Source organism: Symphodus melops, assembly GCF_947650265.1.
Source record: "Symphodus melops genome assembly, chromosome: 14".
Classification (NCBI taxonomy): domain Eukaryota; kingdom Metazoa; phylum Chordata; class Actinopteri; order Labriformes; family Labridae; genus Symphodus; species Symphodus melops.
The window spans coordinates 7,501,760-7,519,931 of NC_136704.1; the positions used below are offsets into that span (position 1 = coordinate 7,501,760).

Here is an 18,172-nt window from a genome sequence, read left to right on the forward strand (position 1 = left end):
TAAACGGATATGCAAGCAGGGGGTTTGTAGCTGTATGCCAGGAGTCTAAAGGTCCACCTCAGCTGCACCTCTTTGCCTCTTGCTAGGTTAGCAAATTTAAGGTTGAGACAGCGTTTCAATATGCCGATCAACATTGTCAAGTAAATACAGTATATGATTAAAACATGGTCTCCTGGTCCAAGCTCTGTATTGTTGGAGTTAGGTAAAGTGCTGCAAGCTGTATGTATATTATATTTTGTGATGATGTCTGGCTGTCTGGAGGACAGTTATAGGTTGTGTGTAGTGGGTAGCCACATCAAACAAGTCCTATAAATGAGAAAAGGGGATCAATATGGATCATCAGTACAGACACCAGTGTGTATTGTATCTGTGTGTATTGATCCGCACCAAATAGTCTTTTGGTCATGGGGCTACATTCACAAACCCTGACTCCCATGTCTGCTTATCTGGCTTCACATTCAACTGACAACTGACTGTAACACAACAACCAGGACACGCACACACTCCCACTCACACACACACTTTTATCTTTGTATTCCTTTGTAGGCACAAATAGAAGTAACTGGTTACATTTTTCTTTGCTGCAGTTCGGTCACCATATGGTGCAGAACTGAAGCCTGACTGAGTTTGTCCCAGTGGTGCTCATTGAAATTCAAGGTAGACTTTTTTTAAATTGGGTTTGGAAGAATTCAGCTAGCCTGGCCGGAGGGAGGGTGGATGACAGGCGTAGGTGTAAGAAGAAGAAGAAGGAAAAATCACTGCAGCGATGACAGGTATGACAGGTACGACTAAAGAAAAGTACACATTGGATGGTGGACAGCATCAGTCGATGCTGAGGAGCTTTGATGAAACATGAACATGTGATACTTACAACAATGATTATTAATATTATATGATAACACATAAACAAGGATCAAATGCTTTTATGAAAACCTCTTCATGAACATAAATGCATCTATGTAAGATCATATTGCACAAAATAGATTGTTGCACTCAATGTCATCTGTGTTGCACTCAATGTCATCTGTGTTAACCAATCCAGTGTAATTCTCTTCTCAAAAGCTTTTTCAGTTTCTCTGAACCCTCAAAGCCACAGCAGGAAACTACACTTCCCTGTAGAAACAGCAGAGCGAGGGACGGCTCTTGATCCTATAAGACTCTGGATTTACCACATACTGATAAAAATTGCTGACTCCACCTCCAAAACTGATAGCTTCTTGCTTTCTGAAATCCTGCTCTAGCCCTCTTTTTCTTTCCCGGTGTCCTTTCGTAAATGCTGATATTACTCGTGTCTGACTCCTTTTCACTTTTCACAGCACTCTTTTAGCACCTCTTAACACAAATTATGGACTGAGCATGTTTTCATAGACAGCCCTTTCACAACCAGCATTACTATTATGCTTTACACTTCAGTCAGATATGTAGATGTGCTCTCAGCTGATATTCTAAAATCTTTATCTGGGTCTTGGAACAAGAAAAAAAAAACAAAAAAAAAACAGCAGGATATCAGAAACAACTTGGGGACACTGGGGGCGCAGTGGTTAGTGCGTTCATCCCCATATATAGAGGCTACAGTCCTCAACATGGGCGGCCCGGGTTCGACTCCAGTCTGTGGCTCCCTTCCGCCAAGTCAATCCCCACTCTTGCTCCCAGATTTCCATTTCTGTCCACTGTCCTAAAATATAAATTACAGCTAATGACATCTCTCTTTTAATATTATAACTTTATGAAGACCTAGTTTATTCTTTAGTATAGAAATGTAACGCCTCACATGCTATTTCAAATCAATCTTTAATTGTATTTTTTCATATCTTATCATTAATTACTTATTATGTTTTTATTTGATCAAAATTCGTTTCCAATAATTTCAAGAATTATATAATTTTAAACATCATTACAATGACTACCACTGCAAGTGCGCCTATTTGTATTTCTGTTTACCCACCCTTTGATCAAGGCCTTTATTTTGTTATTTCTAGCATATTCTCTGGTTATCCCTGGCTCGTTACAGGGAGAAGCTTTGTCAAAGACAATGAACATTGTATCAACACAATTTGAGAGAAAACTGCTGTGTGACCAAAACTGTTCTGTTTTAGCTGCTCAGAGACTTTATTCAGCTAATGCTAGCCCGGGCGAGAGCTAAGCATTCTTCTTTACAAATCTACGATGCTGCATGAGCTAACGGTAGTTTTACAACACAGAAAGGGATTAACGTCGAATGTGGCTTTGTTGTTTGTTTGAAAAAGTTATATCACAAGACGTGCGATGCAAATCATGTGACCTGAAGCTTTTCTGTTGTTTGATGCAAACCAAGACCGACTGTTTCCTTGTTTTCCATGACTAATGGACTCACTGTTGTGCGCGCACAGTCTGTGTTTCCCCTGTGTGAAATATGTACACCTACAGGAGCAATTACATACTGTACACCTGCATGATGCTCATTTACACCAGGCAGATTTTGAGAGTGTATTCAAGTGTATTCAAGCTATCAGTGGTATCGGCTCTTTAATCCTTAGGCGAAATATATTGATTGTTAATGGAGCTAATGTACTGCTCATTGTTGACTTTTAGCAGCCATACCTGCAAAGCCCATGATGAGGCAGCCCAAATCATGAGCTTTCGTAATCAGATGAAACTATCACTTGGTTGGTCATGCAAACCAAACATAGCTTTAGACACCAAAGTTTGTCAAGTTTATGATTAAACATCGCAGCGTGAAATGAAAGTAGCAGGGTTTTAAGATTTTAAATCAGAAGGACTTAAAAAACCCAAATCATAAAAGTGGGATTGCTTGATAGCCAATCTCATAGCCAATAGGTCAATAGAAAAGAAAATGAAAGTGACAGGTAATAGCTAATTTTTGCAGAATTCTACGACCCATGCCCATAAAAATGACAGCGTTGAGAAAGGATGACGTAAACTCTGCACTTTTGTCATAACATTTTTCTATCAGAGCCAGCATGAACTTTGTCTTTAATTTAATCATTAATCCTTCCTTGGACCTATTTGGTAGGCACTGACCACTGCAGCAGAGGAACCTCCCAGAAGTTCTGTGACCAAGTCATCCAATCGCCAAAATGTTGCATATGTCAAAGATACTCTCATCCTCCTTACCCTTCGCTGTTTTTTTCTTATGGACAAAATGTTCAATTGTTGACTTACATATTCCACTACGGATGTTTTATTATTTTTCATGCAGATGTGTAAATAGGTCATAAAATGCATAAACAGACATTGCTACCTCGTGGTCTGCTTTTGAAACATCAACAATTAAATGACTGTTGAGCATTCTTGAAGGAGAATACCTCTAAGCCTTTCTCTCTTTGCAGGTCATCACTGGGAGCATTCCACCTAACCTTGACAAGTGATGATTTCCAGGTCTGCATGCTGTTCATGATAAATTGGATGTCACATACACATGAACGAAGGAATGAAAAAAATTTAAACAAACTAAAAGAACACTGATTGCCTCTCATTTCCATAAAGAAAAGCCTCTGCAAAATGCCTCTAAAATGATTTGATTTCCTATACTATTTAATCTACATGGAAATCTTTATTTTTAATCACTGGGTAAAGGCCCTTATACTTTATTTTATGAAAGGAAAAACAGAGCTATGAATTATGTGATCAACTATATGAGAAATACTGTCAAAGTTAAAGGCACAGATAGTAGATTCCGCTTTCAATCAGTACAATGACAAAAGATGGCATTGAGGCTGGCGAGGAAACGTGAGGGCTCTCTGCTCAACAACTGACAGGATTTATTGTTACATGAATACTTGAACCAATGAATTGACAATAAAACAGGCTATTGTCTGAGTGCAAGTCAAGCAAACAGTCTTCTGACTACTCAAAGCAAGTCACCTACCCATTCACGCCCATTCGCTGCAGAAGTAGATGGGGGGGGGGGGGGGGGGGGGGTCAGGTGTCTTGCCCAAGGACACATAGGAAATATTGCTGCAGCAGCTGGAGATCAAACCTTTCGATTAAGAGATGACGACTCTACCACTGACCCATAGCTGCACCTGATTTTGGATTGACTTTTTTTTTTTCTATATTTCTATTTTAACTCATTCTGAACCGAAGGAGGGGTAAACAAATTAAATGTCTTTCTTTGCATATTGACCTTTACAAATGTGTGCTTTTAGAGTGGAAGTGGTTCCAGTTGTGCTGTTTTTGGCATTAATAAATAGTCACAATGGGAGAAGTTGTCCTCAGGAGGCTGCAAAGACACTCACACTGCCTATAAAAGAATCCCACAAGGGGATAAGGCTGGTGGGAAACAGGAGCCTGGAATGACCCTTCTCTGTCACCTTCCCCCAGGGCCCCAAATCATCCAACCATGTTCTAGATGAGAGTGGTCCCATTCATCTCTCAATGAAATGAACAGAATGTGCCAACAAGCAAAGCATGCACTCAGTAAAAAGGTTTGAAAATATTTTGCACACTAAAAAGTGGTTTTGGAATTCATGAGACTTCATAAGCTTCACAACTTTTCTAAAATGAAAACACAGCGAGCTGTTATCATTTGGAACAACTTCTTTTCTGCTGTATTTTTAATACCAAACATGAATATAAATCTTGAGTTTGCGTTTCTTTCTTTAAATTAACAATATATGGCTTTCTAATCTCCATCATTCATATACTTAATCATATACTGTAAACTATCTCTTTTTACAAAGACATTTTCTTTGTGTTATTTCTTACGCGCTTTCGGCAGTTGTAATGAAAAAAACACTAAAATACAACTCTATCTAAGGTCTGTGTATGGTGGTGGTAGAACAAAGAGAAACTATCAATGTCAGAATTTTGGAATACTGCATTTTGAGAGTGTCTGGATTATTCCCCAAAATTAATTAAACACTTGTACTTTATACATCTATTAAAATAAATAAATATTCCGAAATACATCGTGCTGGGTTAATATTGCTGAGACAAAAAGGCTTCTCCAAGAGTGTGTTATCATCATAATACTGATGAACCTCTGCACTCCACCCCCAGCTTTTACATGTTTAGTAGTAGTTTAAAGTAGTTAAGTATATCATCTGTTTGAAAGTTTGACTCTTTTATATTTTCTTTTTTTTTTTTAAATTATTAGACGATTTATTTGTAAAATTATCAAACACAGATCCATAATCTCTTACAACAGGTGAACATGTGCAGCAACTAAATAAGCAGGTTAAACCTGCACTGTTCTTGCTGATATATGATGACGATGAACTAAAACCAGGCAACAAATATGCTCCCAAAGCAGATGTCAAATAATTGTTTTACTAGTTAGGATGGCAAACAGATAATCACATCCATATCACATTAAGTGGTTAGAACTATGTATACAATCACCACATCAGTCCAGAGATTTGCAGCACAGTGGCTGATCAGAACCCATGATGCAACAAGCAGCTGCTGGACTAATATGTACTGTATGATGCGACAGAGAAGTTCTGCGTTGCAACTTGACAGCATCTTTTTAAAATGTGTTTTTATAGTCTATGGATAAAAAGGGCAAGATGATTTATCTCCTTTGCTCGTGCGTCTGTGTTGGAAGCATAGTTACTAATGCAGACTACCCACAGACAGTCTGTCTTACATTTACTTTAAGAAATAGCTCTGACTAGCCTGCCGTCTGAACAAAGCCTTAGACATTTGCAAGATAGGAGTCTGTATAGATCCCGTTTGATCACTAACACAACTTTGTATCAGATATTGATATGGCCGTTTTCATTGAGTTACGAGGTGTCAAAACAAGTCTGCATTGTTCTCTGAAAAGCCTCCGTAACTTGAAGGTTGGAGGTTTTGAGCCCCAGCTCGCAGCATACACATATCTGATGTTTAATCAGGCAAGATATTTAACTCCAAGTTGCTGTAGTCAACTAAAGCATGACATATATCTCTATCTTTAACACTGCTGGTTTGCATGTTTTGTCTCTTTAATTTGTTATGTACATCTGATAAAAAGAAGGCGAAGCTGGAGCAGCAGACCAGCATGTATTAATTTAAAGTTAATAAAGGCAATATGGATTATACTATCCACAGATTATGAAGATTTCATAGAGAAGGCTGGTTAATCGCTGTCAATTGATGAACACATCTACTCAAAGAGAAGTGACTTTTCCAAAAGGTATCCATATTTTTGTTCTTTATAAGAAAGGACCTTACACATTTTATCAAGGGTACCTTACAACATGTAGTCTGTCGAGGAGAAAATGCCCATTGTTGCTTGCAATAAGTGATTATTATACCACTCCAAACAAAGCAAAGGAAAGAGAACAACATTTAGAGCTTGGCTTTACTGTGTCAAACAGATTAGGGAGGGGACTCACGACTGATCTACTCTGATGAGGACTTCCAGGCTCTGACCAAGTGAAGTGAAGAGGAATGATAAGAGGGAGAGGGGGAGGTGTAGAGTGTATACAAGGAAGTGGCTGCCTCACGTTATTTCTTTCACTCTGTAATTACAGCCATACATGGTCAGTATACGAAAGCCATCACATGAACAAGGACACAAACCGACTGGCACTTAATGGAACGCGACGCATACACACACACACACACACACACACACACACACACACACACATTTCACCACTCTGCCGAACTGGAAAAACCTCAGCATCCCTCTTCATGCTGCTGCACACCTTCGCCTGCATTATCAAAAGAGAATGGTTAGACTGGGAAGAAGAGGACGTGTGAAAGAGGGGGGATGGGCAAATGAAGGACAATAGGAGGAAGGAAAGGTAGAACAGAGCTTTTCAGCAATCTGTGACATCCCTGCATGGCTTTATCTATTTTTAGATGAAGTCTTTTGGGCTTTAAAACATGTTGTAGCCTTCCGATTATGTGTCTGCATGCTTTGTTATGGCTACATTTAGACATTACAGAACAGATCAGGAGGCAGAAGATTGGATGTTCACAAAGTATAAAATCTCTCAAAGGTTGCATTATTGACAGATTTAATAACACATTAAACTTTGGAATGGAAATTTATCACGGTCCATTCTTTAAAGACTCCCATTTTAATATTTACAGAAAGTTCATTTCCTTTTCAAATAGGGCACATTAAATGCCCATTGACTCTCTTGGAAAAAGCACGTTTTAATGTCTCAAATTAAATGAAAAAATTTGAAGGACAAAAGTTCATATGGTAGAAAGACTAAAAATGTTTAGTTTTACTTTTTACACTTTTTTTCACTTACTGTACCTTTCTCCTCTTCATTATCTCTGCATTCATCTATTCAACTGTATTTATTTGTTTTTCTTCAGTGTTTTATGACTACAATTATCAACACTATTATTTTAGCCAAAGTCTGCATTTTTCACCTTTTTAATTTAGATACCATCTTAACTTTTAACAAAGGCATTACTCCCCTTAACACAGATTATTGATACGCGATACCTGTGTTGTAAATCATTTAAAATCCAATGGCAGAGATATTAAAACTGTTTCAGCAGCATTCCCCTTGTTAATAATAAAAATAATAATAATAATAATAATAATAATAATAATAATAATAAAACAAATTCTGATCACTTTTTGAGATGTCATGTTTATTAGGAAAAATGGGATGAAAAATGTTCAAATATGAAGATTCACCAAGGATACATTTAAACAAACGCTGGGCAAACATGGGGCTTTGTTTTGTAGTCATCATAAGGAGTCAATAAAATGTCGAGATAAAAAAGAGTCACATAATTTTTAATTTAAAGGTCAAATATCCAGCAAAATCCATTTCACCATGTTTCTAACACTAAGCCCCATGGCACTATTTATAAGTCAGAGCTGGAGCTGAATTATAACGCCTTGAACTATCTAACATGCCAAATATGAGAAAATAATCGATTTAATGTAATAAACGGGTCTAAATATATCCAGAACTACTGTGCACTAACGATAATTAAGTAACACTTAATTATCACAGAGCCGGACATTTGTTTTCTGCCTGATTCAGCCACTTTTCTGCTTTAGTAATTAAAACTGTGTTGATTTCTGAAATCATAGTCTGCTCTGAGTTTCTTAAGTATGATAATGCAGGGACAGCAGCCTTGTTCATGATTGTAAAAGGTTATAAGAAGCTAATGATTTGCATTTTGTTTGACTGCATTCATAGAAACCACGGTTTACTGATCAGGTTCATAACCACATTTGTGTGACCATTATTTTTAGGGTTAGTGAAGCTAACTATTCAAAAGATAAGAGTTGAATTCACTTTGTAGTATACCCACCAGTTTGGAGGGGATAGGCTTGATGACATCAAAATAAAAAAAATAAAATAAAATAATGTAAGTTACTTTACAGCTACATGAAACATTATGGAAACGTTTTTTAAAGAATGACATAATGCTCATTAGTAAGACTGATGTAATCTTCAAGTGTAAAATCTGTCAGACTTGGTCCATACTAGCTTTATTCTTTAACAAGATGTATCAGTGACATGACAGCTTGCCATATACAAAAGACAGTGACCAAACTAGAAACCAACCAATCTAGCAAAATTACTTCCAGACTCTTAAGTCTGGCACTAAGTGACTGCCTGGCTTTATCATTACATGTCAGAACCTTAAGGTGTGACGAGATCAGTGTTGCATCTGACATTCCAAGCATTCTCAGTCTGCCCTCTTTTTCTCAGGAATGCCACTAAGAGTTTAAATGTCAAGGTAAGAGTTTAGAACCTTCCTTACTTCATGGTATGAAATTAAAACAATATAATATTTAAATCTTTAACAGTGATATAAAGTAAATTGTTGACTGTGTCAAGTTTAGTAAGTGCAATGAACAACTTTAAGTTCATTGGAGACACAAGTGCTGACAGACAGCACTGAGAAGCAGAAATACTTATTAATCCCAGGGGTTGTTGTAGAAGTAGGAAGTACAGAAATAATTTAGACTGTCAAAAGTAAAATAGAATGGAAATAATAAAATAAACAATAAGGACCAGGTAAGACGTGGATGTTTTAGAACATAAAACAATATTTACAGTTACTAGTATATACAGTGGGTTATCAGTGTGGATATTGCACGTTGTATAAGGCAAAGCTCTTTTGTTGTTATAATAAAGTCAACATATTGTTCTAAACAACTACGGTAGCTGTTCAAAACCACTATCCCTATCATAATGATCATTATCATTAATAATAGATATTCATGAAACAGCTGGATTTTTAGCTTTTCTTTGAGGTGTAAAGAGGCATTGCTGTTGGGTAGATTGAAGAACAGTCCATTGCTGCATTTTGACTGCAGGGGTTTGAGTGCATGCAGGAGACCTGCCACTCAGGAGCAAAAGTCAAGTTTAACAAGTTTATACAAGATGCATTTATTTATTTAGTTATCAACAAGTAATTATTCTGAAGGCAGAATGATTAATAGAAATTGGGAAATGTTATCATTGACTAAAGGCAGCAGCTGTTCAATTGTTCAGAGTTATATAGAGGGGGTAAATGGACTTCAACTTCTTCTTTTCCTTGAAAAAGAGGTTTTTATCCTCCATTGGACTATTCCTGGATAAATAAAGGTTGAAAAATAATAATAATAATAATAATAAAATGTGTCAAATTCACCAATTCACACCACATGATGGCAAAGGCATACATACATTTATTTAAACTGGTAATTAACCCACTGAGATCAAGATCATTTACACAAGAGTGACCTGGCCAAGAGGGCAGCGGCACACGTCATAATAAATAATACATGATTAAGGAACAGTTTACAAAAAATCCGTTAGGAGAAAACCACAATTACTACTATGCAAATTAGTTTTGCTGATAAAGCGCAGAGTCAAGATGACAGATTACCATTTAAAAACACAGGCACTGTCCAATTGTCTCGCATTTTCGTCTAAGATCGAGCCAAAAGCTTCAGGTGAATTGAGATCTCCAATTTTCAAGTCATTTTGGATAATGGTCCATGCGGAGGAAGCCGCAAAAACAAACGCTACTTTCCAAGCTCGGTGCAGAACACAAGGAACACAGTTTAAAAACATCACAGGAACACAAGACTTAGTGGCTTCTGGTTTTTTGAAGGTTTGAACATAAACTAACTAAACCAAGAAGAGCGTTAAATATATATATATATATATATATCTGCACACCTTCAAGGATGGCCAATCAGATTTAGTGTTCAGCTCACAGTGACGAGTAAGTCATTTGAAACTAGTAAAAAAACTCTTAATGCACAGTGATACACTTTGTCCAGTGACAGTAAATATTTGCCGAAGGCCCCCATATAGAGCACATCTCCATAATCCAACAAAGGAACAAAGGTTGATGTCACAAGAAGTTTCTTTGCTCTAAGGGAGAAGCCGGATTTATTTGTATAATAAAATCCTAACTTCACCTTTAGCTTAGAGGTCAAATTGGCGATATTTGCTTTAAAAGACAGTTCACAATCAAAAAGAAAATCCAAGTACTTGAAGCTGTTGACAAGATTGAAATGATTTCCTTGGAAAGTTCAAATCTTTTGTTGGTACTTTACTTAATGTGAATACAACATGAGCTTTAGTTAAGAACCAACTTCAGTTACCTCAGACGAAACTGGACAACACTGAATCTGGATTGCAGAAACTCAAAAGCTTCTGTAACAGATGTTGAACAGCAATCGATAATAGTGTCATCAGCGTTAAAAGTGATACATGGCATTTGACAAATTTTCACACAGGTTATTGATATAAATGGAAAATAAAATATGTCCTAATATCCAACATTAGTTACCCCCATTGAGAGCTCTGAAAAGAAAGAGGTGGATTCTGCCGTTTGAACACATTGCGTTCTATTTGAAAGATACCTGCCGAACCAGGATGATGCTTGCTTTATGCTAATTTTATGGAGGATCTTGATCATAATCAACTGTATTGAATGCCTCTAATAGATCAATAAAGTTCTATTTCCATGCATTAAATGCTTGTAGCATAGCAGCAAGTAAGGGGTCCAGTGTCTTGCCCATGGACACTTCAGATAAGATAGGAAAAAACCTGCTTATTGTCACAAAATTCTTGTGCCAGGTTGCTTCAACATTCCGGTACAAAAAGAGTAATGCTTGATCTGTTAGTGCGAGGGGTCAAAACACTGACCCTCAAAACGAGGAAAACTAATTCTACCACTGAGCAACAGATGCCTCAAATGCCTGCTTTACTAATCGTGCTATTTATTCATAATTAAATAGTGATCTTGTTCATTGTCAATCAATTTAACTACAATTAAGTAGGCACTTGAACTTAAACGTGTTGAGCATTGCATTTTAAATGTCCCTCAATATTTGCCGCAGTAATATTGATGTGCATATAGGGACATTTAACCTATACTGAAAGCAGCCATTACAACCATAAACGTGAATCAATAATGGAGACTTTCATTTATCAAATAAAACAAACAGCAATTGAAATCACCTGAAAGCTAGCACTGCTCAACACTATTTTAAAAGCAAAATATCCAACCGAAGTTGGTAGAGGTAGAGTGTAACGTAAAATACATTTAAGATGATATATCTAGTATAACAATCGAACTATAAATGTGTAAACCTTTATCAGTTTTTCTGAACAGGAACTGGACTAGTATGATCAGATCAGAATAATTGTCAAACACAAGATTTACTTCCTTGTCGACACCTCGATTTCTGGATTATCAACCTTTACATATTGATTATTTAATATTTAACATCCTCAAGCCATAGTTGCAGCGTTGTAGGATTTCATTAAAAAGACGTAAAATGCTGAGGTATTATAGAAGTATTGTAGTTTCATTGTCTTCTGACCACTCAAAGCACTTTTTACACCTAGCCATTCACACTTGTTCTATAAAAAGACTCTCTAACACTGAACCACAGCCGCCCCATGTCTATTAGTAATGCTAAAAAATCACGAATTGAAGCTTGTTACACTAAAAGATGCCTGTCTACAAAAAACAATAGGAACTGCCAACACAAGTGCCCTGAAGAGCAAAAAGAAGTGGAAATGAACAAAGATTAAAGTGGATATAATTTATCATCAATCATAACAATTTGGAAATGGAACTACGCCCTCGAATAAATCATTAGACATATAGCAAATCATTTATAATTTGGAAAAGAAAAATAAAAGCTTTTGAGCTTTAATTTACAGTGTAATCAATTCATAACTGGGGAAAAACAACATCAGGAGACAATTGATTAATGGAAAAACCTTTCTCTCTCTCTCTCTGGTTACTACATGTCATGTGACCCTAAACAACAACAACCACAGCATTCAATCTCTTTTAAGCAACACAGCATGTTCCTCTGACATGAGGTAATGGGCTGTTTGGAGACAACAATGCCATTAAGAGGAGTTAATTGCTCATGGCACTTTAGATCATCCTTCTGTTTTGACACTCAGGTTCACAGATGATAGATAGATAGATAGATAGATAGATAGATAGATAGATAGATAGATAGATAGATAGATAGATAGATAGATAGATAGATAGATAGATAGATAGATAGATAGATAGATAGATAGATAGATAGATAGATAGATAGATAGATAGATAGATAGATAGATAGATAGATAGATAGATAGATAGATAGATAGATAGATAGATAGAATGTGAATTTCAAAATGAGCAAATAATGTAAGGTTCAAACTCCATTTTCAGTCAGATGTTGCATCAAACAAAAGGTTGTTTTTTTTTTACTCAAAGACTGGTAAAAGTAGTTAGTTTCTTGTTTCCATTATCCCCATCTTCGTTGAGTAACTTTAGCAGAGGTAAAGCATGAAGAGGCCTCAGGCTGAAGAACTGCTCCACAGTGACCTATTTCCCTGAGTGCCCTGCGCCTCATATTTAAAGTGATGGATGCTTTCAGACACATTTCCCTCCTTCCCTCACTCTTCCTTGCCCTGTCTCTGACAGTGTGTGTGTGTGTGTGTGTGTGTGTGTGTGTGTGTGTGTGTGTGTGTGTGTGTGCATGTGTGTGTGTGTGTGTGTGTGAGAGAGAGAGAGAGAGAGAGCGAGAGAGAGAGAGAGAGAGTGTGTGTGTTAGGGGTGACCCTGTTGTGGGTGTTTGGGGTAAAGTGTGCTTCAGAGCTGCTATCTTGCCTTGCTGTACATCACACAGGCAAACAGAGGCAAAAGTTAGCAAAAAGCCTGTAACACTCCCAGGCATGTTTTAACACCACATGTGGTTTAATCAGAATAGATTGTATTGTTAGTGGAGTGCAAGAGGAGAAACCAAAACAATTCAACCTGGAGCTTTAGAGTCATGCATGAAAAAACACTTACAGGGGTTAAATTGCACCACTCAGAGTTAGAGTGTAACATTAAAACTTCAGCCACAATTACTCTCAGATAATTGTGTACTTCAAGATTTAAGTCAACAGTCCTTGTTTGGCCTTGTTACAACATGACTATTCCCACATGCAAAGAGAAAGCTCTGTGCAACAAATGTTCCTAATTTGGTCTGGAAGAACTTAACCTTCAGAGTCCTCAGTTCAAGGCAATTCAACAACTTTAGGAAGTGAAACACTGACTGGAACCAGGACTCATCACCCTGTGTCAGTGTTGTCAGTATTAGACCTCATTAAAGCCTTGTTTTCTAATAAGAGCATTTAACTACAGTAGGTTCAAACAAAGGTTTGCAAAATAAATTGCAAAGTACTCATTGTGGACAGTGGGGGACAGTGGGCAAAAACATTAAAATAAACTGTTAAATAAATGTGCTTACAAATAATCTTCTTATAATTGTTGATTGCACTTTAGGGGCAATGTACACTTTGGGGCACGTCAACAAAGAGTTCAATTTTAATTTAAATTGCACAAGTTTAATGAAAACCCTTGATCATCTACAAACTATTTTGACAATTACGTTTGCAGCAGGGTTTTTTAAATAACGCATCTTTTACCTAATGACCTCTAGTTGACCTAATAAGTGGAAGACAGGCAAAGTCATTTTACTGTGCCAATATTCTGATTTCACTCAGTGTAAAACGTGCAGTGTGGGATCCAAAATGTTAAAATTAGATACTGAGGTCAGGGTTGTTTATTACATCGCAACATATATAGCAATACAGTGTATACACAATTTTGAGGCTCGTTAAAAAAATAAGGAACATTTAGATTTCAAAAATCAAGATCTAAAACAAAAAGAACACCTTATTTAATATCTGGATGTAAAGGGAGATTACAAGGTGACAGAATATCTGAGCACCTGTCTGATCCAAAACATGTTTGATAATATACAGACTTGATGAGTAGGTCCTTGCCATCGAGAGAGGACGTCACAGACAGACTTGGCTTCCTAAAGAGGACAGACTATGCACCTTCTGCACCCAACAAGATATGGAAACAGAACTTTAATTTTTAGCAACCTGTCCACTGTTTCAGGACAGACACTGTGACTTCCCAACTGTTACAAAAAGACAAAACAGATTTAAAAATATGAAGTGAACAATGACCAAAAGTTAAATCAAGGAACAAACACGCAGCAAGCAGCATGTTACAGTATGTGAGCTGCTGTGACCAGAACAGAGCATCCAACCGCCGACAACCTCCATAAACAATTCAGTCAAATCTTCTATTTAGGACTGCACCATCATCTACACTACTTTTCTTAAATACACTCTTAAAAAGATGAGATTATAAATTTTATATTGCATTTCGATACTTAGAATGTATTTGTACTCTGTATATTTTTAAATGGCAAATTACAATTTTAACTTGTATTTTCAAGTTAAGCTCCAATTGTTCTTATGTATGCACACGTTGTTATGATGCAATCTAACACAGCTCTTTTACTTTAATATTACATTTTTGTTATTCTTTTAGTGTACTTAATTGTGTGTTTTATTTTACATTAAATTGAATTAAATGGAAATTATAAGCATGAGAGAGTGAGAGAGAGGCAGATGGAGAGACTGGGAGAAAGACAGAAAGAGTTTACTGTCCGTTACATTGGCTTATTGTTGTCCAGAGACAGAGGTCATTGTGCCACTTCACCCCAGCTACCATCAAAACAAGCCAAAAAAACCCCAAATGTAAATCACATTTCTTATCCGAAATCTCACATCCAAAAACATTTATGCTCCCTCTCCTAATAAAAGAAAATTCAATCAACATTTTGACTATTTTGACCATGAAGTATTTTAATTGAAATAACCGAATATCCTGTTTGTCACTGTTTCAAGAATGACCCACATGTAAAATGTATGAATTCAAAAATCCAGTCATGAAAGTTTCCAAGAGTTCCCAATTGAGTATCATTTGTTTGGTTAACAACAATTGAATTTGAAGAAGCTATAAGAGTTGGTGTAAATAAATGTCTACCACTATGTAAAACATGTTGGTATGTACCAGCTGATAATGCTGTATGGAAATTCAAAAATGACTGAGTTCCTCTGACGATGCCAGGATAGGCTCCCCAAAAATATCCCCTTAGAAAAGGAATAGTTTGTGCTTGGTCCAAAATCTGTACTTTTGAGTGATGCCAGACAGTAAAAGCATGTTCCACAGGAGTCTGCCTTTCAGTCCATTTATTGTTAAAACATAGGTTTCAATGCATTTATCAGTGTAAAACGTATAGCATTTTGTCAACGATCTTACACACTTAATATGCGTAACGACACACTTTTCTTCCATGCATTCTAATACAACAGCATGCCAGCACATATGCTTGTTTGTCCACCTCCTACGAAGCAACAAACAATTATTCATTGTACATCCCAATGGATATAGTGCTTTCTGACCCTCCTCCCACTCTACTGTAAATCTTCAACCCTCCTCCCCTTCTCTAGAAAAAATTACAGACTCTGTCCCAAGTTAAAATCCACAGAAATTCACAGATATACAGTCTGCCTGACAAAGACTACAATAAAAGAAATAAAAGTCAGGATAAAGCTAATGTTGTGCCAACCACTAAGGCAGCAATTAGCTAAATGCTGTGTGTTAGGGGCTTAGGAACCATAGACTGGTTTGGCCTCTCAGAACTTTGCAATTTGTACTTGTGCAAAGTGACGGAGAGCTTTTCTGCTATTCTCCTACATTAAGCTTCTACAGCAAAAACAATATCCCAGGACAACAACAGATAAACAGGTTGACTGGGTTAGTGAGTGTAAATCATACATATGCATGAGATTTATGGGTATTCTTAAATCTCACTCTCGAACATAGACCCACAAGTGATTCAGGTAATAATACAGTGCTATGGAATAATACAATAATAAGTATGTGTGATGCAAAAAACCCAAATGTTTTGAGTCCTGGAATTACATAGGCCTTGTCATCACAAAATTATAGATTTAAGCTTTCTTATGACCCTTCACGTACTCATGTCATTTTGTTCAATTACTAGGTGAATTATTGTGGTGTCTTTGAAACGAATTTAAAAAAACGAAACGAAAAAGAGTCAAAGCGTATCAAGGATGACCAGTCATATTCTTTAAAGGTTACTTCAAAGCAAAGATTAATTTAACCTTGGCAACCACATTAACATGCATATAAAAGACAAGCAGAGATTCCAATAAGTGATGGAAAGACTGACAGAAATCAGGCTTTGGGAGAAGCTTCATTATTTCTTGGCACTTTCTGCATGACTCGAGCCATGCAGCCGGCCCACCCAAACATCAGCACCTATCCTTTCAGCGGGTGTCAACGACTGACATGACGCACAAACGCACACAAACACAAGTACACCATCACTGCTTCTTCTCCATCCTTGTGTCACACACTAACCTCATGGCTGTGTGTCAGTCTGCTGGCTTGCACGTGTGATCCCACACAGTGCCTTTCTATGCTTTAAAAAGGATACTTCATAGCTACAATTTGCAAGTAAGTGATTTGTATGACTAAACTGCATTGTATGGACAGAGCACTTACCTGTGGTGGAGTGTAGACTCTCTAAGCTCCAATAGCGAGACAGTACCCCCCTCAAAGTGCCACCCAAGCTGCCACCCCCTCCTCCTCCACCTCCACCAATACATCCACCAACCCCAAGACCTCCATCCACAATGTTGTTCAACCCTCTGCCTGTCGGGCTTCCTCCATCCGAGTCAGACCCAGGTGACAGCCCCGAGCTGCCACTGCTGCCACAGCTGCCTCCAGGCAGGGGAACCCCCGCCTCTGAGCCCTGCTGGGTCCGCATCCCAATTTGGATGCACAACACAAGTGGGTAAATGGAAGTGGGCAGTGAAGAGGTTAGTGGAATTGCAGAGGAGGCAAGGCGCCTGAGCAGGTGGTTTATTCTCCCAGAAGGGAGAGAGTGCAGAGGAGGAGGAGGAAGGGGAGGTGTCCTCCTGGCTGATCTGCTGCACTATTCGCTGAGGTAAGCTTCAGCTGTCAATTTGCTGTTTTCTCCTCCCATGCACAAAACAGCGCTCGTCTCCTCCCTTAAACTCTCTGCTCTGGAACGCTTCTCATACATTGGCTGCTTCCTCTCTCTCTGCTCTTGTTGCTCTGGGTCTTTCTACCCGTTTGCACACTGCTTCATTTCCTCATATCAACTCCCGGTCAATCTCTCTCACTCTGTCTCTCTCTACCCCCTCCCTCTCTTTCTTTCTACAGGCTGACATCAGTAGGGGTCCTACAGGGAGGTTTCTGCTTCTCGACTGTGTAGATTACCTTCTAGTGACAACACAGACGGCTAATGGCGCACGATCATTAGTAGAAGAAAAAAAAATGTCAGCCGTCCCTCAGTACCCCCTTACTCTCCCACTCAAAACACAAGCACAAATTCATACACCCTTACAAACACACACAGAAACACACACACGTTTACCCACATTTATAAATAAATTGTTCACATTAAATGTATATTTCCAAAATCTCCATGTAGTGAGTTAAAGAGCAGATTAAAGAATTAATGTATTTGTTGTCATAGTAATGTGACAGTAATGAATGAGATTAGGAAGGTTTTTTAGATTTAGATTTCTAAATAATGCATCATCTGCATGAAACATAACTGAAATCCGTATTTTACAATATTGTTTTACTAAATAAATATTTACTTTTTGTTGATTAATTATGTGATGCATTGATGAACAGATCGAGCAGTCACATGCACCACTAAATCAAACCATCTGAAGTCATAAAAATAATAATAATAATACTAACAATAGTAATAAACAGACTTCCAGCTATTGTTGGTAGCTTCTTCAAAAAGGTTTGAGGCACCTGTCATTGACTATTTTTGAGCGATGAAACATGACAAAATATGTTTTGTTTGTTCTTTGGGGGG

At 37.5% G+C, this 18,172-nt stretch overlaps 2 protein-coding genes across 4 annotated transcripts in view; one reads left to right on the plus strand and one right to left on the minus strand.

Annotated features, from left to right (window-relative positions):
* palmdb (palmdelphin b) overlaps nucleotides 1-18,172 on the plus strand; it is a 196,376-nt gene that overhangs the window by 94,574 nt on the left and 83,630 nt on the right. The window lies entirely within an intron of this gene.
* arhgef4 (Rho guanine nucleotide exchange factor (GEF) 4) overlaps nucleotides 1-18,172 on the minus strand; it is a 90,216-nt gene that overhangs the window by 28,195 nt on the left and 43,849 nt on the right. Inside the window, exon 1 of one of the 3 annotated variants that reach the window (XM_079360787.1) lies at nucleotides 16,816-17,457. The exons of the other annotated variants lie outside the window; for them this stretch is intronic. Coding sequence (XP_079216913.1) covers nucleotides 16,816-17,080 — 265 coding nt within the window. The 5' untranslated portion in view covers nucleotides 17,081-17,457. Of the gene's footprint in view, nucleotides 1-16,815; nucleotides 17,458-18,172 lie in introns of those variants that run through there. 3 annotated transcript variants of the gene reach the window in all.